The 27,249-nt window shown below is 40.5% G+C and overlaps 1 protein-coding gene across 1 annotated transcript in view; it reads right to left on the bottom strand.

Moving 5' to 3' along the window:
• Nucleotides 1-27,249, bottom strand: part of rims1a (regulating synaptic membrane exocytosis 1a) — a 479,607-nt gene that overhangs the window by 184,712 nt on the left and 267,646 nt on the right. The window contains exon 19 of the mRNA XM_072250401.1: nucleotides 21,272-21,334. Coding sequence (XP_072106502.1) covers nucleotides 21,272-21,334 — 63 coding nt within the window. The remainder of the gene's footprint in view (nucleotides 1-21,271; nucleotides 21,335-27,249) is intronic.

The following is a 27,249-nucleotide window of genomic DNA, read 5'->3' as shown; positions in this document are numbered from 1 at the left end:
TATTACAGCAAGCAAGAAAAATAAAAGAAGAAATGTTAAGCACGCTCCAGCAAAATTAAATTCAAATAATTTTAATTCTGACTAATTGTTTGAAAACTGAGCTCCCAGGAGAAAACAAAAACTGCTTTCTTCTCATTTCAACAAAAATTGCATAGAAAGTCTCAATTTTCTGGAAATAGTTTCCATAAAACCACAGCTGACAATTGGGTTAACAAACTGACTGAGGTTTCATCTTAAATCTGATGAAAAGAATTTAAGAAAGCAGATTCATTAGTCAAAGGTGAAAATTATAACTAAAAATTAACTGCAACAAATAATAAAGATCATGATACATTTCAAGAGAAAGTAAAATTGAATGAAGAAAGAGTTGCACAGCCAAGAAGAGATGAACTATAATAATGAGTGTCAATGTACAATATGCCTCTACTTCTGCAACTACTTTGCTCGTTATCGACTACCCTCTCTTTATGCACAATGTTGCTTTTATACTAAAGGGGGCAGCATACTCAAAATGGTGACTGTGTCCTGCTAGTTTCATGGTACACCAGCTGGTCACACTGGAACCTTGGCAGAGCAGCTGGTCATGCTGAACACATTGCACAGTGGCTGCCTCCTACACAACAACTTAAAGAGACTGCACTCTAAAGATAATTTGGGTGAGCCAGGAACCTGGAGATCCTGTCTGATTTAACAGCAGGGTCAATATTGTTCTGTTTTCTGCTAGGCAACATGACTGGATGGGGAAGGAAATTCTGGTGAGAGGAGACCATATTCAGAATGCGTGGAAGGGAAACACAGAAGCCGGGCCAGTAGGACAAAGAGTGAGACTGAAGCAGGAGGAGAGAAGGGAGAGAAGCCCTGATCTGCTTGAGGAACTGGGAGAACCTTCTTTTCAAAATGAAGCATTTAAGATTTTGATAATTTAAAAGATAAAATAATGTAATGCAGATTGCTTTGGATGCCACATATTGTGCAATGTTAATTGTTCTTTTTCAATTTTAACCCTTGAAAGTTGGTCTTGGCTCAGAACGTTGCCTATTTACTCCCCATCTATTGATGCTGCCTGACTTGCTGAGTTCCTCCAGCATTTTGAACGTGTTCCATAAGAAAAAGCTACATATATTCTCATACCAGCAGCCAAGTTGCATGTCAAAATAATTTCTTTAAGTTTTGTATAAAGATTGATATCTAGATTTTATCCACAATGATGTAAAAATTATTAAACAAGGATACAGAAGTGTTAAGTTCAAATGAGATTTAATTTAGCTTTAATTTGCTCAGCCTGGTAGCCAGGCAAGTATGAGCCACATCCATTATCAGCTAGAAGCTATTCAATTACAAAGGCTTGAGGAGCCAGAAGGATGGTGGGTAACTACCATATTCAGATGTTGTTTATGTATCGTGAACAGAGACTGGCATTTAAGGCTCGATACCAATAAGAAGGTCCCACATGGGAGACTTTCCAAAATAGTTAAAAGCCACAGGATCCAAGATAAACTAATAAACTGAATGTAAATTGACTTTGCTAATAGGTGGCAGAGGACGGTTATGAAAGGCTGTGATTGGAATCCAGACAAACATCTCCCAGGAATCGGTGCTGGAATTATTACTCTTTGTCATATACTTTACAGATCTGAATATGACTCATGTAGATATGAATATCAAACAAAGAACATGGAGCAGTACAACACAGGAAAAGGCCTTTTGGCCCATGATGTCTGTGTCAAACATGATGCTGAATTATATTAAATCTTCTCTGCTGTATCCCTCCATTCCCTGCATATTCATGCGCCTATCTAACAGACTCTTAAATATCTCCACCATATCTGCTTGCATCACTATTCCTGGCAGCCCATCCGAGGCACTTAGCACACTCTGTGCACAAAACAACATGCCACGCACATCCCCTTTAAACTTCCCCCTTCTCAGCATAATCGCATGTCTTCTAGCATTTAACTACCTGGGGAAAGAATTCTGTCTGTCTACCGTATCTATGCCTCCTATAATTTTATAAAGATTTATCAGGTCCCTTCAGCCTCTAAGAAACTCAGGTTTCTTCTACCTCACTTTATAGCACATATCCTCTAATCCAGGCAGAATTTCGCTAAACCTCTTCGGCACCCTCCACACCCTTCCTATAATAAGGCAACCAGAACTGTTTGCAACGGCCTAACCAAAATTTTATATATTTGCAATGTTACGGCTTTACTCATATATTCAATATAATATGAAGGCAAGCATGCCATACACTTCTTTTAAAGCAACCTATATACTTATGTAACCACTTTCAGAGAGCTAGGGACTTGGACCCCAAGGTTCCTCTGTACAACAATGCTGTTAATGATCCTGTCATTAAATGTATACTTAAATTTGACCTCCTAAAGTACAGCACCCACACTTGCCTGTATTAAATTTCATCTGTTATGGTTTTGACCATATCTCTAACAGATTTATTTTCTCCTGTGTTCTTTGACAGTTTTCTATACTGCACACAAGTCCTCCAATCTTGTACTCCAGCACCAGCTTCAGTTTCATGATCCAGTCCTTCAAGAGCAATAGCTAGGCACACCTCCCTGACTACCATACTGCTTACTTCAAATCTCAAAGTAAGTTCATTATCAGAGTATATATATGTCACCATATACAATCCTGAGATTCGTTCTTTTGCGGGCATACAAAGTAAATCCAAGAACCACAACAGAATCAATGGAAGACCACTCCCAACATGACGGACAAACAACCAATGTGCAAAGGACAACGAACTGTACAAAGACAAAGGGAAATAAAAGGAATAATAATAATAAACAAATAAACAAACAATAAATATTGAGAACACGAGATGAAGAGTCCCTGAAAGTGAGTCCATAGGTTGTTGGAACAGTTCAGTGTCGGGGCGAATGAAGTTATCTCCACTGGCACAAGAGCCTGATGGTCCAGGGGTAATAACTGTTCCTGAACCTGGTGGTTGGAGTTCTTTTCATACTTTTCAAAGTGCAGTATGAAAAGTTAAAAGTAACAGACCTTAGCTGTTCTTATCTGTAACTCTTCCCACCAAAACATCTTGCACCAAAGTCTCAAATACTGGCCGCTCTCACAATGGCCACTCCACATTTCCTTGCCTTCTTTTTATTGGCTGGTGTGCTTCTCAATTAGCTAATCATAACTGCCTCTCTGCTGGTTCCTCCAATTACTCTCTTACCTCTGTATTAGACTTTTCTTTTAAACCTTCCTGTTGATGCTCAGGACAGGCTCCCTGCTACCTCATCCAATCACCCTTCTCCTCTGCTTGCCAACCATCCCAGCTCTTGATTAATTTTTCATCAACACTGTCCCTGTCCCCTCATTTCTACAGGTCCCTTGTAAGTCAATACTTGGCATTTTGAAAGACCAGATATGCAATATTGATCACTTCACAGAATTCAAGTTTGTGAGTCAAGATTTGTCTTTGTATATATGCTTGCTTTCCTTATTAGCTCGCATTCTTTCCTAAATGACCATTCATTCTGTTTCACATTGTCACTAGCATTCCAGTACAAGAGGCACTTAAACAGGCACATGAATGTGATGGGAATAGAGGGATATGGACATTATGCAGGCAGAAGGGATTAGTTTAGTTAGGCATTTAATTACTATTTTAATTAGTCTGGCATAACATCCTGTGCTGTACTGTTCCATGTTCTATAATATATGGAAACTATATTAATTATTTTATCTTTACCGGTTTTGCACCTCACCCATTTATGGTACAGGTTGTAATATCTACAGTAGTGCTATAAAGTTTGTGAACCCTGTAGAATTTTCTCTGTTTCTGCATAACTATGACCTAATACTACATGTATTTGTTGGAAAAAGTACGTGAATCTTTGCTTTCAGTAACTGGTTGTGACCCCCATGAAGAGCAGTAACTTCAACCAAATCTTTTTGGTAACTATTGATCAGTCCTGCACATCGGATTGAAGGAATTTTAGGCCATTCCTCTTTACAAAACTGCTTCAACTCTGGGATGTTGGTGGGCTTTCTTGCATGAACTGCTTGCTTCAGGTCCTTCCACAACATTTCTGTAAGATTAAGGCCAGGACTTTGACTTGGCCATTCCAAAATACAAATTTTCTTCTTTTGAAACCATTCTGTTGTTGATTTAATTTGTCTTTCAGATCATTGTCTTTTATGCATTATCCAACTCCTATTAAGCTTCAGGTGATGGACTGCTACTCTGACATTCTCCTGTAAAATGTCTTGATAAAATTTTGAGTTCATTGTTCCCTCAATAATTGCAAGCTGTCCAGGCCCTGAGGCAGCAAAGCCTAAACTATGATGCTCTTTCCATCAAACTTCACAGTTGAAATGAGGTTTTGGTGTTGGTGTGCCATGCCCTTTTTCCTCCAAACGTAGCAATGTGCATTTACGCCAAAAAATTCAACTTTTGTCTCATCTATCCACAGAACATTGTCCCAGAAGTGTTGCAGAACATCCAGGTGGTCTTTTGCAAACTTGAGATATGCAGCAATCTTTTTTTGAGAGCAGTGGTTTGTCTGTGGTGTCCTTCCAAGAACATCATTCTTGTTCAGTGTTTTTCTTATAATAGACACATAGAATTTAGCAAGTTCTAGTGATTTCTGCGGGTTTTTTTTTTGCTGTTACCCTTGGGTTCTTTTTCACCTCCTTCAGCACTGCATGTTGTGCTCTTGGTGTGATCTTTGCAGGATGCCTACTCTTAACGAGAGCAGCAACAGTACTGTGTTTCCTCCATTTGTAGACAATTTCTTTTACTGTGGACTGCACTCAGGTTTTTAGAAATGCTTTTGTAGACTTTTCCAGCTTTATGCATCTCTATAATTCTTCTTCTAAGGTCCTCTGAAAGTTGTTTTGATCGAGGCATGGTGCACATAAACAGATCTTTCTTGAGAAGAGTAGGCTCTCTCAGTAACCTGACTTTGCGTGTCTTTTCTATAGGGCAGGGCACCTCTACAACCCACACCTCAATCTCATCTTAGTGACTGGAACACCTGACTCCAAATAGCATTTGTAGAAGGCATTACCCCAGAGGCCCACATGCTTTTTCCAATAAAAACATATAATATTTGAACATTTTTCTCAATAAATAAATGAACAAGTGTAATTTTTTTGTGTTGTTTATTTAATTAGGTTCTCTTTATCTAGTTTTAGGACTTATGTGAAGAACTGATCACATTTTAGGTCACATTTATACAGAAGTAGAGAAAATTCTGCAGGGTTCACAAACCCTCTAGCGCCACTGTATAATCTTCAAGCCTTCTGGCATCACTCCTAGATCTAAGGAGGTACAGAAAACTCTGGTCACGAAATATGTTAAAAATGCCTTACTCCCTTCAGTAATGGAGGACACATCCTATCTGAACTGGATAACTGTTCTGCTTCAAGTTCAGCTGTCATTCAAGTTTATCATATCCAATTTCTGTACTAACTCCTCTTTTAGTGTGATATTGGCAGCAACAGTTGGGTTAATACAGAGAGTTATGATACTCTAAGCGGCGTATTTATCCTTTATGCCTCCACCAGATTATTTTCCTTTGCACCCTTCCTTTGACTGTTTAGTATTTAAATACTAAAAAAAAATCAGCATCTCCTTTCATGTTGTTCATTGATCTTTCCTTATAATCTCTTTTGCCATTTTGGATTTCTTCTCTGTAGACACCACATTTACTATTATTATGATCATGACATTTATCTTAAGTTCATTTTCTTATTTTAATCTTACTCTCATATCTTCCCGGGAGCTTTAGATTTGGCTGTTATTTATTTCTACAGGTTTACCCAGTATTATTTTATTCTGACATTTTAATTAAAAGCTCTATAAAACCATATAAAATAATGACCTATTTGGTCTACTAATACACAGAAAATGCTGGAGAAATTCAGCAGGCTAGGCAACATCTATGGAAAAGACTAAACAGTCCTGATGAAGGGCTTGGCCCAAAACGTCAACTGTTTACTTTTTTCCGTAGGTACTGCCTGGGCTCCTAAGTTCCTCCAGCATATTGTGTGTATTACTCTGATTTCCGGCATCTGCAGACCTTCTCGCTTGTGATTTATTTATTCTATCATGTGATCCAGATATATGTAACATTTGCTGTCAAACATCTTAGTGAAAACCATTCACCAGTAATTGCACCGAGATGCAATTATCGGTCCCTGTGTGCAACCAAAAGAAGCCTCTCAAATCTCTATTAAACTTTTCTCCTTTCACATTAAACCTAAGCCCACTTGTATTTGACCTTTCTAGCTTGGGAAAAAACCTTACTAGCTACCCTTCCAATGTCTCTCAGAATTTTGAAAACTTCTATTAGATTGCTCCTCAGCCCCTGATGTCCTAGAAAAAACAATCCAAGCTTGTCCAACCTCTCTTAATGGCTAATAAACTCCAATCCAATCTGTCCATTTAGATCAATGTCTAAACATTGCTTCTTGGTGAGATTAATCTTAAATCACAGAAGGATCAGCTCTTATGTACTGACCAGTGATACTTATGGTTCCAGGAAGTAACATGTTTTGGTTCCAGGAGTTTTGGGAATAAACAACAACACAGAAAAAACACACTTCCTTGTGGAAGGAAGTAATGTGTAGACTGTTAAATCAATGTACGACTTTCTTAATTTTCTTTTACTTGCCCCCATCATTTTGATTGCTGACAATTCATGAATACCATTTTAAATTTTGAGAAAGGTCCTCTATTTAATGAAAAGGTATGTTATGGAGAAAGCAAGTGCACTTTATGAAGGAGTCGCGTTAAAGATAAAGTTGCCAAGCATTATGTCACTGGCTAGGAGTTGGCTGGGATCAACTGAAATATGTCAACCTTTATGGGTAAGGAACTGCACTGGCAGTTTTGGTTATACTATTACAAAGAAATGTTAGTAAGGATGTGGAAAGAGAATGGCTAGAAATCAGAACTGTAGGAGTATGCTAATTAATTTGGCCTAGCTATCCTGCTGAACATTGAACTACTTCAGCTTACTTGACACCTGACAATCAGAACTTACTTTTACTTGATGCACACAAGAAGGTTTGCAGATGCTAGATATCCAAGCTTACTTGAAGTTCTTTTCCAAGTACTGTCTTCTGCTGGGAAGCACCAACGTTGTGAAGGACTTCTACCCGAAGAAACAGGTTTCATCCCAGAGTGCTTCGGTACTGGTTAAGCTTCACTCTCACCTATGAATGTCCTAACTTGCATTTTTGAAGGTCCTTATACACAATGTCAACTACTTTACCCTCAGTATCCACATTGCCACTTCATTACAAACTATTAGATATATTTGTTGGATATGATTGACCTTTATTGTACTTGATTTAACAAAAATATACTTGTTTGTTAACTAACCTTTATATTTTTCACAAATGACAATTCAGTTTCTCTTGCATTATTGCCACAAATTTTTTTTTTATCAATGACCATAGGTTGATTGCCCGCTCCCATTTTTGTTAAAGGTGACACAATATCCAGGTCAACTGGCATTATCCCCGGATTTAAAAGGTATGGAAAATTGTAGCCAGATTGAGTAACTTTCCTGTTCTCATTTTATTTAATAGTCTAACTGCAAAAATTGCCAGCAATTAAAAAATGTGTAAGCAAGGTAAGGAGCTTGTTAATTTCAGATTGGCACCACCTGTGGGGAGAGAAAGAAGCAGTTTAAAGTAGGCTGTAGTTCTAGTGGAATAACTGTTCGGAGGGCAAATAGTTTTTGAGGCTGAACTGCTAAGCTTGATATCTAAGTGCAGAGGCTTTGACTAGTGAGGCTGAATGGTAACAGGGCATAAAGTCAAAGAAAGGTATTTCCTTCTTTTTCTTTAACCACATTTTAGGTCAGAGGTAGAAATGGCAGTCAGTGCAGTGGTATGCTCTTTCTGCAAAATGTGGAAGATCAGAGGGAGGTCAAGTATTCCTGAAGCAGGAAGTGTGTCTGGCTACAGCTCCTCCCTGACCAAATGGATCAGGTGGAAAAAGTATTTGGATTTGATGAGGACCATACAGGAGGCAGGAAGTATTGTAGATAGGAGTTTTCAGGAAGATGGTCACACTGCAAACTCAACAGGATAGAGGGGTGACTGCCAAGAGGGGCAGACAGGTAGTACAGGAGTCTCCTGGATGCTGTGGGTGGACAGTCTCTCAGGGAAAATGACAGCAGCAGGCAGATCGGGGCACCATGCTGACTAGCTCTGTTGTAATTCAGGGCAGTGCAAACTCTTGACAAGCAACAGTGATAAAAAAAAAACTCAGTAGTCATGGAGATAGAACGGCGATCCTGGGCATGGAGTGAATTCCAGTTTGGTGTGTTGCCTCCATGGTGCCAGGGTGATGGATGTCAAGGAGTGGGCACAGAATATTCCAAAAGAGGAGCAGTTAGAGTTCCTAGTCCATAGGTAAGGAGAGAATGTGGTCCTGCAAAGGGAATTTAGAGTTATATAAAAAGTTGAAAATCAAGACCTCTTGGGAAGTAATCTCAGGATTAATCCTTGTGTCACGAAGTAATATGTTAGAATAGGAAGAAAAAGCTAAGGAGAAAATAGTTAAGGAGCTGGTGCAAGGGGGCAGGGCTTGAGATATTTGGAAAATTGTAATCCCTTCTGGGATAGGGTTGGCTCGAACATAAAGGTTAGGTTACATCTAAACAGGAGTGGTCAGCTGGTAGCACAGTGACATCAGTGCCGGACTCCGGAACGGAGGTTCCTGGGTTCGAACCCAGTCGGGCCGTTCCCGAGTACACTTTCCATCCGTGCTGGGTTGAGTGTTGAGCTCGCAACTCGACCTCGTAAAATAAAAAAGAAAAATACTGTACTGCGAAATGTCTGTGTGAGGAGTGGCGCGCCACACAGTCTCTCGTTCTGCGCCTTGTAAGGCATGAAAATACCTGACACTAGCCTCTCAGGCATGAGTCAGCACCATCATAAACTTGAGTGGGAGCTAATTTCCTGGTGGGGAGGCTTAGCAGTTCTACTTTGAGTGGTTTAAACTTGTGGTGCACAGGGTGAGACCAAAAATGACAGCACAGCAGGAGGAGGGGGAAAAACCGTATACAGTAAATGGAGTAGGCAAATCGAATGGGTGGAGAAGGTTGAAGTAGGTCAGGGAGCATACACATGATAGTAGGCTTACCTGCATTTACTTTAATTCAGGTAAAATGGTTGAACTAACAGCACGGATCAGCACGTAGGATTAAGATACGGAAACAAAGCTGAGGGAAAGGCAGAATGGAAGCTCAGTTCCTGGGTATAATATTTTCAGACATTACAGGTGGAGGGGGTGCAGTGTGGAAGTTGTCCTCAAAGAGAAGAAGAACTGTTATCAGGGTGAGTAGGGGTATCATCAAATCAAATTAAATGGGTAGACTTAGAAATAAAAAAGGGGTAATCTCTTTAATGTGGATCAAACTATGGATGTCCAAATAGTCAGTGAGATTTGAAAAAACACAAAGACACACAAATAGCATTAGATTGTAAAAGCAATATGATAGTTGTTGTTGATATTAATTTTACAAGTATTAACTTGGATTGCTTAGTGTAAGGAACACAGATGGGATGGAATTTGTTAAATATCCCAGGCAAGTCTTATCAGGGAGGGAGCTGTACTCAACCTTATTTTAGGGAATGAGGGTAGGCAAGTGGTGAAAGTGTCTGTGACCACAATTGCAAACAGTGACCACAATTTGGTAGGCTTTTGGTAGTCATGGAAAAAGATAAAATTGGACTTGGAGCTAGGGTCTTAACCTGTGGGAGGGTTGACTTCAATGGTAAATGATAACACTTGCCAAAAGTAAATTGGAAGCAGCAGCTAGAGGGAATGACAATATCTGATAAGTGGGAGGCACTTAAAAGCAAAATATTAGGAGTTTAGAATCAGCATGTCCATTTAAAGGTAAGGAGCATAGATGGTTTACCAAGGAAATTAAGGATTTGATCAGGAGCAAGAGGAATTGCATGTCAGGTATAGGAATTTATTAATTGAGTTCTTTGATGTTTATAGAGGATATAGAAGAGATTTGAAGCCAACAGTTTAGAGGGCAAAAGGCACATGAGATAGGTGTGGTCAACAGAATTGAAGAGAATTCAAAGACATTTTTAAAATATATTTGAAGAGGATAGCAAGGGACCATTATGGAAGTCTGTGGTGCCAACGGATATGTGAGGTGCCTTGAATGAATACTGTCAGTCCTGGGTTATGTAAGGACTGCTCAAAAACCAATTTTGACATGTCAGGAAGGTCTATTTTGATAGTAACCCTATCATATTGCTCAATATACTCTTGCTATAATTATTTAATTTCATGGAATAAACACCCTAACACTACCCATAATTAAACTAATAGAATATTATATCTAGTTATTAATGAATAGCATTAAACAGTTTATTTTTATTACTTGCTTCAAAAATGCTTAAAAATACATGGGATAATTTGTGTACAGATGGATTTTCATAAGACAGTTTGTTGATAATCTGGGGATTTCCTATAATTTGTGTCACCATTCACCACACAGAAGGATGGGGAGAATGAATATTTAGGGGATTATGTATGCTGCTAGTTTGGAACACGTATGCAAGTGAAAAATGTATCTATTTATACAGCATGGAATAGGTCTTTGCAGCACCATTGCTGGCAGCTCATTCTATGCACACACCACTCTTTGTGTAAAAAAAACTTACCCCTGACATCTCCTCTGTACCTACTTCCAAGCACCTGAGAACTGTGCCCTCTCATGTTAGCCATTTCAGCCTCTGAATATCCACATGATCAATGCCTCTCATCATCTTATACACCTCTATCAGATCACCTCTCATCCTCTGTCGCTCCAAGGAGAAAAGGCCGAGTTCACTTAACCTATTCTCATAAGACATGCTCCCAAATCAAGGCAACATCCTTGTATATCTCCTCTGCACCCTTTCTATAGTTTCCACATCCTTCCTGTAGTGAGGTGACCAGAACTGAGCACTGTACTCCAAGTGGGGTCTAACCAGGGTCCTATATAGCTGCAACATTACCTCTTAGCTCCTAAACTCAATCCCATTCACAACACGCTGGAGGAACTCAGCAGGTCGGGCAACATCCGTGGAAAAGATCAGTCGATGTTTCGGGCCAGAACCCTTCATCAGGACTGTAGAGGGAAGGGGCAGAGGCCCTATAAAGAAGGTCTGCCCCTTCCCTCTACAGTCCTGACGAAGGGTTCCGGCCCGAAACGTCGACTGATCTTTTCCACGGATGCTGCCCGACCTGCTGAGTTCCTCCAGCGTGTTGTGAGTGTTGCTTTGACCCCAGCATCTGCAGATTATTTTGTGTTTAAAACTCAATCCCATGGTTGATGAAGCCCAATGCACCAAATGCCTTCTTAATTCTTAACCACAGAGTCAACCTGCCCAGCAGCTTTGAGTATCCTATGGACTCGGACCCCAAGATCCCTCTGATCCTCCACACTGCCCAGAGTCTTACCATCAATACTATATTCTGCCAACATATTTGACCTACCAAAATGAACCACCTCACACTATATGGGTTGAACTCTATCTGCCACCTCTCAGTCTAGTTTTGCATCCTATTGATGTCCCGCTGGAACCTCTGAAAGCCCTTCACACTATCCACAACACCCCAACCTTTGTGTCATTAGCAAATTTATTAACCCATCCTTCCACTTCTTCATCCAGGTCATTTATCAAAATCACGAAGAGAAGGGGTCCTAGAACAGATCCCTGAGGCACACCACTGGTCACCGACCTCCAAGCACAATATGTTCCGTCTACAACCACTCTTTGCCTTCTGTGGGCAAGCCAATTCTGGATCCACAAAGCAAGGTTCCCTTGGATGCCATGCCTCCTTACTCTCTCAATAAGAATTACAAGGGGTACCTTATCAATTGCCTTGCTGAAATCTATATACACCACATCTACTGCTCTACCTTCATCAAAGTGTTTAGTCACATCCTCAAAAAATTCAATCCAGCTTGTAAGGCACGACCTACCTTTGACAAAGCCATGCTGAATATTCCTAATCATATAATGTCTCTCCAAATGTTCATAAATCCTGCCTCTCAGGATCTTTTCCATCAACTTACCAACCACTGAAGTAAGACTCACTGGTCTATAATTTCCTGGGCTATCTCTACTCCCTTTCTTGAATAAGGGAACAACATCTGCAACCGTCCAATCCTCTGGAACCTCTCCTGTCCCCATTGATGATGCAAAGATCATTGCCAGAGGCTAAACTCCTTCTTCACCTCCCACAGTAGCCTAGGGTGCATCTCGTACGGTCCCACAGACTTATCCAGCTTGATGCTTTCTTAATGTCTATATGCTCAAGCTTTTCAATCCGCTGTAAGTCATCCCTACAATTGACAGAAGTAAAGTATTCATTAAGTACCTCTACTATCTCCTCTGGTTCCATACACACTTTCCACTGTCACACTTGATTGATCCTATTCTCTCATGCCTTATCCTCTTGCTCGTCACATACTTGTAGAATGCCTTGGGGTTTTCTTTAATCCTGTTTGCCAAGGCCTTCTCATGGTCCCTCTGGCTCTCCTAATTTCATTCTTAAACTCCTTCCTGCTAACCTTATAATCTTCTAGAACTCTATCATTACCTAGTTTTTTGAACCTTTCGTAAGCTTTTCTTTTCTTCTTAACTAGATTTTCAACAGCCTCTGTACACCACGGTTCCTGTACCATTCCATCCTTTCCCTGTCTCACTGGAACATACCTATGCAGAACACCACGCAACTATCCCCTGAACATTTGCCACATTTCTGCTGTATTTTCCCTGAGAACATCTGCTCCCTATTTATGCTTCCAAGTTCCTGCTTGATAGCCTCATATTTTCCCTTACTCCAATTAAATGCTTCCCTAATTTGTCTGTTCCTATCACTCTCCGATGCTATGGTAAAAGAGATAGAATTGTGATCCCTATCTCCAAAATGCTCTCCCACTAAGAGACCTGACACCTGACTAGATTCATTTCCCAGTACCAGATCAAGTACAGCCTCTCCTCTTGTAGGCTTATCTGCATATTGTGACAGGAAACCCTCCTGAACACACCTAACAAACTCCACCCCATCTAAACTCCTTGCTCTAAGGAGATGCCAGTCAATATTTGGGAAATCAAAATTTCCCACCACAACAACCTTGTTATTATTACACATTTCCAGAATCTGTCTCCTTATCTGCTCCTCAATCTTCCTGTTACTATTGGGTGGTCTATAAAAAACAGCCAGTAGAGTAATTGACCCCTTCCTATTTCTAACTTCCATTCACAGAGACTCAGTAGACAATCCCTCCATGACTTCCTCCTTTTCTACAGCCATGACACTATCTCTGATCAGCAGTGCCACGTCCCCACCTCTTTTGCCTCCCTCACTATCCTTTCTGAAACATCTAAAGCCTAGCACTCTAAGTAACCATTCCTGTCCCTGAGCCATCCAAGTCTTTGTAATGGCCACAACTTCATAACTCCAAGTACTGATCCACGCTCTAAGTTCATCCGCTTTGTTCCTGATACTGCTTGCATTAAAATAGACACATCTCAAACTATTGGTCTGAGCATATCCCTTCTCTATCACCTGCCTATCCTCCCTTAGGAGGGTTATTTTTCGCACCCGAATTTTGTAACATCCACCATCCAGGACATGCTCTCTTCTCACTGCTGCCATCAGGAATGGAGGTGCAAGAGCCTTGGGTCCCACACCAGCAGGTTTAAGAATAGTTATTACCCTTCAAACATGAGGCTCCTGAACCAGCATGGATACTTCACTCACCTCAACACTGAACTGATACCACAACCTATGGACTTACTTTCAAGACTCTACAACTCATGTTATCAGTATCTGTCTATCTACTAATCCATTTATTTATTTTTATATTTGCATAGTTTGTCTTCTTTTGTACATTGGTGCCTCAAAAAAAAAAGCAGCATCCATCATTAAGGACTGCTATCACCCTTGTTCTCATTGCTTCCATCAGGAAGGAGGTACAGAAGCCTTAAGGAACACACTCAACGATTCAAGACAGCTTCTTCCCTTCTGCCATCCTTCTGAATGGACAATTAACCTTTGAACACTATCTCACTACTTTTTTAAAATTTCTATTTTTGCACTACTTACTTAATTTAACCACTTAATATGCATACATTTACTGTAATTTACATTTTTTCTATTATGTATTGCATTGTATTGCTGCCACAAAGACAACAAATTTCATGACATATGCCAGTGACATTAAACCTAATTCTGATTCTGATTTTGGTTGTTTGCTAGTATTTATGTGTATTTTTTCAATCATTCTATTGTACATTTTTGTTCTACCGTGAATGCCTACAAGAAAATGAATCTCAGGGTAGTATATGGCGATGTACATGTACTTTGATAACAAATTTACTTTGAACTTTTAACTTTGAAACCAGTGATTTACTGCAGGTTATAGTGCTGGGTTCTTCGTTGTTTGTCATGTTATCAATTACTTAGATGAGAATGTTTGTGGACTGATAAGCAAGTTTGCTAATAGCATGAAAATTGTTAGAGTTGTGGAAGGGGAGAATGTTGTCTAAGGATACAGATGTATATTGATCAGCTGGAAAGTCGGGTGGAGTGGTGTCAGATGGAACTTATTTTAGACAAGATAGGCAATGCACTTTGGGTTGTCTAATACTTGCAGGATATATAGAGTAAATGGTAGAGACCTTAGAAGTACTGACATGCAGAGAAGACCGTAGAGTGTACAGTCCTAGCTTTCTGAAAATAATGACACAACGGATAGCCCAGTTAAGGTGTACAACTTTGTTTGCCTACATAGGCTGAGGCAACAAGTAGGAGAGTTAGGACTTCATATTGTGCTGTACAAGACATTGGTTAGACCACACCTGAAGTATTCTGTGCAGTTCTGGTCAACACGTTAAAGAAAGGATGTGGCAAAGCTAGAAAGAGTGCAAAACAGGTTCACCAGAATGATACCTGGAAGGGAGGGCTTTAATTAAAAGGAGACATTGGATAGACTGGGTTTGTTCTCACTGGAGCACCGCAAGCTAAAGGTGACCTTGTGGAAGTTTCTACAGTAAAATCATGAGGGACATAGATTGGATAGCCACAGCTTTATCAAGGGTAAAAGGATCTGAAACTAGAGGACATAGGTTTAATGAGAGGAGATTTAAAGGTTATCTGAAGGGCAAGTTTTTCACACAGAAGATACTGGGTATGGAACAAGTAGTCAGAGGAGGTGATAATTTTAAAAAACAATCATGAGGACAGGCACATCAATAGGAAAGGAATAGAGGGTTATGAGCCAAATGCAGGAAAGGCCAAAGTCCTAGCTCTCTGAAAATAGTGACACAAATGGATAGTCCAGTTAAGGTGTACAAATTTGTTTGCCTACACAGTTTGTGTAGAAAGGCATTATCAGTTAGCATGGAGAAGCCAAAGGACCTGTTTTGGGATCGTACTTCCATTTTTAAAAATTGTTTTTTTTTTTACTTAGTTTCTCTTCATTCATTTTTTAATTCTGCAAGGTGCCTTCCAGTATGGCACAGGGTGCATCAAATAGCTTTGTGAAGATACAGCATTAGTGACACATCTATACTATTTATCTTACACATATTTACTGCTCTCCTCTGCACTCTTCACTGATTGTATGAAGACACTTAGAAATATTATGAAATACTTTTCCCAGAGATAATTATCGTCTCACCCATGTCTTTGTTTATAACCTAGAGCTGATCTTTTCTGTCCAATGTGTAATTTCCTCTGAGGTCATTTTAACAAGGCTCTTCCACCTCTCATACCCAACTCCCTTGACTGCTTATGAACTAAACTTTTGATCACCAAATTTCCTTTCCTTGTTCTGATACAAGCAGGCGCTATTTTGTTTCCCTGTTCTTCTTGGTATGGTTAACCGGTCAGTCCAGCTCAGCGTGACTGCTCCTGTTTGTGATGCTCTTACCAAACAATCTAAATAGAACAGCTTTCACAAAAAGCTTCTTTCTCTAATTATACTTTTTCCCACCGACACTTGTAAAAATGCCATTCTCTTTTCTTAGTTCCTGTCTCTGCTGCATCTGTTCCCAAGATGAGACTTCCTTTTCCAGAAAATCACGGATGTCCTCCTTCTTCAAAGAAAAGCTTTTCCCTTCCTCTACCATGGTGTTGCCCTCACTTGCATTTCCTCCATCTCTTGGATATATGCGCTCACTGCATCTTCCTGCCACCTTAATATGGATGGTGTTCCTCTTGTCCTTACCTGCCAGCCCATCAGCCTCTGCATCCAGCACATCATTCTCGCAACTACCACCATCTTCAATGGGATCCTACCACCAAATACATCTTCAGCTTCCTCCCACTCTCTGCTTTCTGCAGGGATTGTTCTCCCCATGATTCCCTTGTCCATACATCTGTTCACACTGATCTCCCTCCTGGCACTTACCCCAGCAAGCAGAATAAGTGCTACACCTGCCCGTTCACTTCCTGCTTCACCATCATTCACAACCTCAAAATTGTCTTTCCCGGTGAGGCATCACTTCACCTGTGAGTCTGTCTGGATCATCTACTACATCTGTTGCTCCCGGTGTGGCCTCCTCCACACTGGTGAGCCCTGACGCAGAATGGGGGAACTGCTTTGTCGAGCACCTTCGCTCTGTCCACAAAATGCTGGATTTCCCAGTGGCCAACCATTTAAGCTCCACTGCTCATTCCCATTCCAACATGTTGGTCCACCTGCTCTACTGCCACGATGAGGCCACTCTCAGGTTGGGGGAGCAATACCTCATATTCCATCTGGGTAGCCTCTGCCTTGACAGCATGAACATTGATTTTTCTAACTTCTGGTAATTTCTCTCCCCTCACCCTCCTCTCTTTTTCCATCTTTCCTCCTCTGTTTCCCCTTCTCCTCATCTGCCCATCAATTGCCTTTGGTGCCTCTCCTCCTTCCCTTTCTCCCATGGCTCACTTTCATATCTCTTCTTCTTCATCCCTTTACCTTTTCCACCTATCATTTCCCAGCTTCTCACTTCACCTGCCTTCCCCACTTACCTATCTTCCTCCTCACCCCATTTCACCCATCACTTTCTAGCTTGTACACCTTTCCCTCTCCCACCTTCTTATTCTGATTTCTTTCCCCTTCCTTTCCAATCTGAATGAAAGATCTCAGCCCCAAACAGCATCTCTTTAATCCTCTGTGTAGATGTTGCTTAACCTGCTGAATTCCTCCAACATTCTGTGTGTGTTACTCTCCTTATAGGGTATCAACATCTTCAGTGCATTCAAGGGACCACATTAGTGGGTTTGCTTCTATTCACCTGCCCCATTGCAGCATAATTTCTAACACATAGTTAGCACCTCCATGACAGTTGATAATATCCAGATCCATCTTTCTTGATCATTCGATTACATTTATGCTGACAGCCTATTATCCCAAAACCAGTATGGATTTAAACATTAGCTGAATGAAAGTGAACTCTTGCCATGTTCAACACAGAACAGAAATTCTGAGAGCACATTTTCTCTATCATAAAGACATTTTTTTCCACCTTTACAACAGTGAGCCTATTCTCACACTTTTTTGAAGCTCTCCAGTACTGAATTGCTCTCCTGCCCAACATCTCATCAAAATCTTTGAGAAATTTAAGCTTCCACCACAATGCTGTCTTACAAATACTTTATTTCGCAGCAGATCCCTACTGGACAACACACGGTCTTGGGCTCATATTTAACATTTAAGCCAATTATTTGCTTTTCCACTTATTCTCAGAGTTCTTCTCCCTCTTCTCACAGGTCATTGGAACCACAGCAGGAGTGTCCACTCCTGGCCCTGGGAGTTCTTCTGCCTGCTGAGACTATTTACAATAACCACCCACCAAGAAAATCAGAACAATTATGCCTGCAAATGGGAGGATCAATAGTTTTGGTAGATGAAGATGAGGAGGCAATAATGGCCTTTTGGAAACATGTGGGCTGAGCTCTTTCAACTCATTTGAGACATACCAGTAAACCCACTTTTTAAACAAGCACAAACAAGAGAAAATCTGCAGATACTAGAAATCCAAGCAATGCACACATCTTCGACCTCCAAACACTCCTTTGTTTGTCTTTCCTTTAGTTACTCACATATCCATGAAATACCTTGGGATAACGTGTAATGTGATAATACTTTGTGTTAAAGCTGTACTTATGTTAAAGGGAGTCTAGGATCAGAGGGTACAGCCTCAGAATACAAGAATGTTCCTTTACAGCAGAGATGAGGAGGAATTTCTTTAGCCAAAGGGTTGTGAATCTGTGGAATTCATTGCCACAGACGGTTGTGGAGGCCAAGTAATTTGGTCTATTTAAAGTAAAGGTTGACATATTCTTGAATAGTAATGTATCAAAGGTTATGGGGAGAAAGCAGGAGAATGGGGTTGAGAGGGCTAATAAATCAGCCATGACCAAATGGCAGAGAAGACTCCATGGGGTTAACAGGCCAATTCTGCCCCTATGTCTGATGGTAAATATGTCACATGCTATTTTAATCTTTTTTTTTAAAGGCTGACTAATACTCTAATGAAACATGATCAACTGGTTGATTTTCCATTAATCTGAGATGGAAAGGTGGAGTGGTTCTGGTGAAGTTTGACTTTTAAACATCAATCCTTCTTGCCAGACAGCCTCACAAAAACACAGTCTCTCCAAATAATGAGGTGAAATTTGCAATCAGTGGCACAGGGTAGAAAAATGAAGTGTCTGTAAACATTAAAAGGTATAAAATCAGAAGCCATTAGTGTTTGTTAAAATTACTTTGAATGGGTATTTTTAAACCAATAATCTATCTAAAAGTCTTCTCAAATGAACTCTTCCCAGAATCTTTTGAAATTGTTCACTTCAAGTAAAATAACAACAGCATCCCCATAGCCATGGGGCAAAATCGCTTACTGAGTTTGCATCATAATTATTGTACAATTCGCCCAAATCTTGCTTCCTCGCCAGACTCCAAGATGAGTTCAGTGATGGGACATAGCCAGTTCTCCAGCAGCAAGTCACAATCAGGGGCTTCAAGATGTCCACATATATTGAAAGCGCAAAGCTTCTGTCAGCTCCATGGTTTACTAGCAAATAAACACTGTCATTCAAATTATTACTTGGAAAACTGGGGCAATGTGAATATTCTTTGGAAATGCTGAAAAGTGATAGCAACCTATCTATTATCTCAAATATTATGAGTTTTAGTGGCTGGCTTTCCAGAAGATCTTATTAAGCTCTCTAGGGTTGGTTTACTGCAAGAGATTCTTGCTTTGTCATGCACTCAAATAAAAGATTGGCACAACATACCACCAAATTAGTGGGCATAATTAGGAGCGACAATGCATTCTAATGTTCTTTACGGCGTATGAGTGTAAGGAGTGGGGGCCGGGAGGGGGAAGGTTGGAATACTGTCACATTTAAATCTGGAAATCATGTGACACTCCTCCCTATGCCCTCAGTATTTTGAGGCCTTAGTCCACACATGTTTCAATAGCTGTAGTTCTTTGTTGAGAAAAACTGGGCCATTGGGAATGTGTTGGCCACAGATTCCCCAAAATAAATCCCGCTGGGATAATTAGACACAAGGCACTGCCACCAAAGATCATGTTTTCTACTTTGGGGATTGTTGAGAAGTCTCTTGATGATAGGGTTGCCAACTTTCTCACTCCCAAATAAGGGACAAAAGTAGCAGTCAAATACGGGACACTCGTGTTTACCCCAAGAAAGACTACCACGACCATGAAGCCTTGCGTGGGCACCTGTGTGCGCATTCATGACGTGCGCATGCGTGTACATGCCAATTTTTTTCTACAGATCGGTTTTCGCTTAATCTTCCCGTTTCTGTTAAGTGAAAGAACACTGTACATACATTATTTCTACTTGATATAGGCTGTGTATTTATCATATCATTCCTGTTTTTACTATATGTTAGTGTTATTTTAGGTTTTGTGTGTTATTTGGTATGATTTGGTGGGTTATTTTTTGGGTCTGGGAACGCTCAAAAATTTTTCCCATATAAATTAATGGTAATTGCTTCTTTGCTTTACGCCATTTCGGCTTACGAACAGTTTCATAGGAATGCTCTACCTTAGCGGGGGAAATACGGGATAAGGGCGGTCCCATATGGGACAAACCAATTTAGCTCGATGTGCGGGATGTCCCGGCTAACATGGTACAGTTGGCAACCCTACTTGATGATCAGGATAGAACTTATTTAAGTCAGAAATATATTTTTCATGTATTACTGGCTTCATAGAGGATGACTAAAATTCAGTCCAACCTGGTCACACCCAAAAATGGGAACAAAATGACAAATTTATATTTATTTATTCAGCGATACAGTGCGGAACAGGCCCTTCTGGCTCAACGAGCCATCCTAGCCCCACAACCCATCTACTTAACTGTCACCCAAACACAGTACAATTGTACAATGAGCAATTAACCTACTAACCGGAACGTCTTTGGACTGTGGGAGGAAACTGGCAGAGCTAAAACAATGCAAAAGTGATGCTGGCAATGGAACACTCCAGGGCGAAGGGTATACATTTTATGATTGGCTACACATGTGTGACATTTTATTAACATTTACTTGTGCAGTCAAAAACAATTGCATACTTGTGGGTACTTTCAAGTGAAAATGGCTCAGAGAAAATGTTTAGTTTTTCATTAAATATACATTGAGGTAGCAGTCCCTGTTGAGAGAGGTATTTTTCGGAGACAGGTATAAATTTCAGGGAAATACAACTGTTCGTTGTAATAAGGGTTATTCCAACAATGGATTAAATACCAAAGAACATCATGTCACAGCACATCTATATTGCCACATGTTAGTTTGTAGAGACAATATCTAAATAAAGAATGTGTGTTAAACTTGATGAGATATTAGGTACATAAGCAGGCAGTTTGCCCAATGCACAACATAAGAAGCCAACTTCTGAAATGGATGGATCCTCTGGCCCATACGTTTGTTGTTTTTAACCAATTTTACTCCTTAGTAGCATTGTCAAAAATTTACTGAACACACAAACAAATACAAACAATGAAAATGATAATCTTTCAATATTATTCGCCACAGGGATGAAAGGCAGCATTACAGAAACAGAAAGTGTAGCTGTGTTAAAGCACAACAAGATGTCTGCCAATGAACTCATATTTACAGCTGAAAACCAATTTTACGACAGCAACACTAAACCAAAGAATTTAAAAAATCATTTACAGATTACCTTCTTTTACAGAATGAGAAAGCAGTCTTGAATGGTGCTGCGCTGTTATATTTACCTGGCAGTATGCAGGCACTCTGCACTCCTTCCTCGTTTTGCTCTGGGCAGCATAAGGAATTCACTGCACAGACATGATGAATGGGGAGCAATTCAGTGAGGAGAAAAGATGAAGCAATGAAAAAGAAAGTGAGATCTGATGAAGATGCCACTGACAATGAACAAATCATAATCTTTTCATTGTACGCTTCATGACACAAGCACTTAAAACTTGCAAACTAATGGGCAAACATTAGTTCTTGTGATTAAATATCAGAGAAAATTCATTTAAATGTGTTATGACATTAAATACTGAATTGCCAAATAAAATGATGTTCAATTTAATTTCATTTTTTTTACAGACTTATAATATACCCTGCACAGAAGAATACAACCTAAATTACTAGAGAATATAAAAGGATTTCCCTTATTCCTAGACCATCACTCTGGAAATCTAATCTTATTAGGATCAAAACAGTATAGGTAAATTTATTTCCTAACAAAAGCTTTTTGTAAGAATTACTGGTGTAATGGAGAAGGCAATGTAAATTGGGGGATGGCAGGAATGAAGCAAATTTACGAACAGCTCTGTACTTAAACCAATCATGTTCCCTCAGCAACAAAATGTTTAAGAATCCCATGTCCTCAGTTAGGGAAGAGATTAATAACAGTCAATGGAGGGTCTCTAACTCTGTTACACTGGGACAACAGACCAAGATTTAATGACAATTTACCTGCCGAAGGCTACCAAGATCTGGATGTTAACTTTGCTGCAGCCCCGAGAAAAGCCCAATAACAAAGAGAATACTGAAAGCATGATTTGAGGAGACATTGTTTTTACTTTCGCATGACAGAGGTCATCAGTTAAAATACTGATACATTTAAACTTGTTCTTCTTCAGAACTGTTCTTTTCTGAAATTCATCTGTTAGCAACAAGGTTTTTCTTTCTCCTCAGGAAATACGTTAACGCCTAATTGTAGACTATCACTAAGGACCTTAACTATTTGGGACATGCCCTCCTCTTGTTACTACCTTCAGGGAAGAGGTACAGGAGCATGAACATCCACACTCATCAATTCTGGAACAGTTTTGTCTTTTCCATCATCAGATTTCTGAATGGTCCATAAATCCATTAACACAACTTTGTTATTCCTTTTCTTTACACTACTTATTTATTTTTACAAATTACATTAATTCTATGTTTTTGCACCATACCGATACCACAAAACAACAAATTTCACATCATAAAAGTTGGTGATAGGAAATGTGACTCCGATTCTATCAGGCTTGCCATTGCAGGAATCAGTTCAGTGAACCTTCGCTGAATTCCTTAGCAAGAACGGCTATAAATAAAGAGACCAAAACTGGACACAATACTCAAGGTGTCACCAAGACCTTGTACAGCTGTATCAATATGTCCATGTTCTCCTACTCAAATCCTATTACTATGAAGGTCAGCATATCATTTGCCTTCTTAATCACCTGCTTCACCTATATGCTTACTTTCAGTGAATGGTGTATGAAGACACCCAGGTGTCATTACATCTCTTTCTTTCCCAATCCCTCATCATTGATAAAATCATCTAACTTCCTGTTATGATTTCCACCAATGTGGATACCTCACATTTATCCACATCTGCCTACTCCCTTATCCTGTTCAAATCAATCTAGAAAATATTACACTTCAGTTACCCTCTGTTTTGCTGCCAGCTTGGGGTGGCTTGGTAGTGCAAAAGTTACTATAGCACTATTATAGTGACACGTGTTCAATTCTGTCAGGAGTCTATATGTCCTCCCATGACCACGTGGGTTTCCTTCAGGTATTCTTGTTGCGCCCCCCCCCCCCCCCGATTCCAAAGACATACAGTTAGGGTTAGTGAGTTGTAGCATACTATGATGGTGCTGGAAGCAGGTCGACATTTGCAGGTGCCCGTCATAATCCTTGCTGACTTGATTGGAGACAAATGACAAATTTCACTGTATGTTTCGATATTTTGATGTGCATGTGACATCTAAAGCTAAACATTATCTTTATCAGCTGTTTTAAATATAAGACCTTCAGTTACTGAACCATTTGTGGGAAGAAATAATGAGAAGCTATAACTTTGAAGCCATCTGTTAACCACCTTTGTTTGAAGGGGAATAATCTTAGATTTTCGAGTAAGATGGTGGTAAACTCAGACGTAGTGTCCACTCCAGATCCAATCAAAGATGTATTTGTTCATCTGTATATCACCCAGCCGCCTCACAGGTGAAGTGTCGCCTCACCTGGAAGGACTGTCTGGGGCCCTGAATGGTGGTGAGGGAGGAAGTGTAAGGGCATGTGTAGCACTTGTTCCGCTTACAAAGATAAGTGCCGGGAGGGAGATTGGTGGGAAGGGATGGGGGGACGAATGGACAAGGGAGTCACATAGGGAGCGATCCCTACAGAAAGCAAGGGGCGGGGAGGGAAAGATGTGTTTAGTGGTGGGATCCCATTGGAGGTGGCGGAAGTTACGGAGAATTATATGTTGGACCCGGAGGCTGGTGGGGTGGTAGTTGAGGACAAGGGAAACCCTATTCCTAGTGGGGTGGCGGGAGGATGGGGTGAGAGCAGATGTGTGTGAAATGGGAGAGATGCGTTTGAGAACAAAGTTGATGGTGGAGGAAGGGAAGCCCCTTTCTTTAAAAAAGGAGGACATCTCCTTCCCCTGGAATGAAATGCCTCATCCTGAGAGCAGATGCAGCGGAGACGGAGGAATTGCGAGAAGGGGATGGCATTTTTGCAAGAGACAGGGTGAGAAGAGGAATAGTCCAGGTAGCTGTGAGAGTTAGTTGGGGAGTGCTGGTAGTAGGAAGCAATCTCGAGGTCTTGTCAGAGATGTTCGATTGGACTCTTAACTGGGTAACTCAAGGACATCATTTTTTTTTATTTGAAGCCACTCCATGGTTGCTCTGGCAGTGTGCTTTGGGTTGTTTTCCTATTGAGCAATGAATTTCCTCCCCAGTTTAAGCTTCCTGGCAGAGGCTAACAGGTTTTTAACCAGGATCTCTCTGTATTTAGCAACATTCAACTTCCAATCAATCCTGATCAGATTTCTAGTCCCTGCTGCTGAAAAGTATCCCTCCAGCATGATGCTACCTCCACCATACCTTACAGTAGGGGTGATGTGACCTGGCTGATGCAAAGTAATAGATTTACACCAAAAAGTTCCACTTTCATCTCACCTGACCATAGGATCTTCTTTCACATCTTTACAGTATCTTCTAACTGACACTTTGTAAAGTCTTTATGGGCAAATATATGCTTTTTCTAGCCAGGGGTTCTTCCTTGTCACCCTTTTTGCCACTCTTCCATAAATACCCATTTTGTGCAAGGCCTCAGAAATATTGGAGTCATGAAGTTCAACTCCAGTTGCAGCTATGGACTTCCGTAGCTCACTCAGAATGACTGTTAGCATCACAGTAGCCTCTCACAAATGCCATTTGTCTCTGGCGACTAAGTTTAGAGGGATGGTCTGACCTAGGCAGCGTAGCTGTGGTTTCACATTTTTTCCACTTTTTCATGATGAAGTGCACTGAGCTTCGAGGTATGTTCAGTGCCTTTGAGATGGGCTGTTCCCCTTCCCCAGATTTGTGCTTCTCTATTATTATTTCTGTGTCTTGCCTTGTATGCTCTTTTACCGTCATTTTGGTTTGGTATGTTGAAAAGCTACCATACTGTTGGACCTTACAGAGAGAGGGGATTATTATTCAGGTAGTCCTCCAATTTTCTACATCAACAAATTGAGTGAGTTGGTCAGATAATATACAGTATTGCACCCGAGGAAAGTTGGTGTTGTAATTACACAGGGGATGAATACATTTACAGCCTCACAATTTTGGTTTTTAATTTTTAGTAAATTATTGACAGGTTTTGGAATTTTTCTCTTGATTTAACATGATGCACAAAGTTTTATAGATTAGCTCAAAAATCCTACTTCAACATATTTTAAATTTGGAAAATGGGACAGTAAAATGTAAAAATAGTTGTGGAAGCTGAATACCTTTTTAAGGCACTATACACCTCATATCTGGATTAAATTCCATCTGTCATGTGTCTGTTTGTTTTACCAGATAGTCTATATTATTTAGTGATTATCCTGCTCCCTGTAAACATATTTTGAAACATCCATGAAATTTAAAACACTAATCCTGATTGCTAAATAGAGTTGATTTAAATAACAAAAGGAAAGCAAAATAGGATTTATTTTCTTCTGGTTACATAAATTTATTCTCAGCAAGCTGTAACAGCTTACATTCTAGCCTTTTAATAAAATTAAAAACAAATTTAAACTTAGTCTAATTTACTATGCTTAATTCTAAAGGCAAATTTTTTCCAAGATAAAAACAATTTTTTTAAAAGGTGAAGTTAAGTAGTGAATTTCTAAAATTGTAAATTTTGAATAAAATTTGAGTTGTAAAACAGTTGTAAAACATCTTCAAACTCCTTGTAGAAGGACTTACCCAATATAAAGAAACTGGCTCAACCCAACCACATTGGTGTTTTCACAATAACAATTTCAAGTCTTTTTTGAATAACATGTAATGTTTTTAAAGTAGTAGAAAGGGGCTTCCCTTCCTCCACCATCAACTCTGCTCTCAAACGCATCTCTCCCATTTCACGCACATCTGCTCTCACCCCATCATCCCGCCACCCCACTAGGGACAGGGTTCCCCTTGATCTCACCTACCACCCCACCAGCCTCCAGGTCCAACATAATTCTCAGTAACTTCCGCTACCTCCAAAGGGATCCCACTACAAAGCACATCTTTCCCTCCCTCCCCTTTCTGCTTTCCGCAGGGATCGCCCCCTACACGACTCCCCTGTCCATTTGTTCCCCCCCATCCTTTCCCACCGATCTCCCTCCCGGCACTTATCCTTGTAAGTAGAACAAATGCTACACCTGCCTTTACACTTCCTCCCTCACCACCATTCAGGGCCCCATACAGTCCTTCCAGGTGAGGCGACACTTCACCTGTGAGACGGTTGGTGTGATATACTGCGTCTGGTGCTCCTGGTGTGGCCTGCTATATATTGGTGAGACCCGATGCAGACTGGGAGACTGTTTTGCTGAACACCTACACTCTGTCCACCAAAGAAAGCAGGATTTCCCAGTGGTGACACATTTTAATTCCATGTCCCATTCCCATTCTGATATGTCAATCCATGGCCTCCTCTACTGTCAAGACGAAGCCACACTCAGGTTGGAGGAACAACACCTTATATTCCGTCTGGGTAGCCTGCAACCTGATGGCATAAGCATTGATTTCTCTAACTTCCGTTAATGCCCCTCCTCTCCTTCTTACTCCATCGCTTATTTATTTTTATTCCCCCCTTCTTTATTTCTTCTCACTGTCCCTCTCACAATCACTTCTTGCCTGCTCTCTATCTTCCTCTGGGCTCCCCTCCCCTTTTCTTTCTCCCTAGGTCTCCTGTCCCATGATCCTCCCCCTTCTCCAGCTCTGTACCCCTTCTGCCAATCAACTTTCCAGCTCTTAGCTTCTTCCCTCCCCCTCTTGTCTTCTCCTATTATTTCCGATCTCCCCCTCCCCGTCCCACTTTCAATCTTGTTATTTGGCCATACCATCTCAGTTTCCTCTTCTTTACTGTGGACAGTAGATCTTTATAGTGTCTCATATGCTGGGTGATGGTTCTTTGTACTTCATCGTTTTTTAGACAAGATTTGTATAGGAGACGCTGAGGAACCTTTTGAAGCATCTCATTGCTACTGCCTGGATCTCCTTTTGCAGTTCTGCTGTCAAAGTCCACGATTTGCATGCATTTAAGAAGATGGAGAGCTTAAGTGCATGCAGGAGTCTCAACTTGGATCTGACAGTGATGTTATTGTCTCTCCAGATTGGTTTTAGTTTAGCCAGTGTTGCTGTTGTTTAGACTGTCCTTGCAAGGACTTCAGGTTTTGATCCTTCTTGATTGATGATGGTGCCAAGATACTTGAACCATTTGACAGTCTCTAGTT

This window comes from Mobula birostris, chromosome 2 (assembly GCF_030028105.1).
Source record: "Mobula birostris isolate sMobBir1 chromosome 2, sMobBir1.hap1, whole genome shotgun sequence".
NCBI classification, from domain to species: domain Eukaryota; kingdom Metazoa; phylum Chordata; class Chondrichthyes; order Myliobatiformes; family Myliobatidae; genus Mobula; species Mobula birostris.
This window is presented reverse-complemented; position numbering and strand designations above follow the sequence as displayed.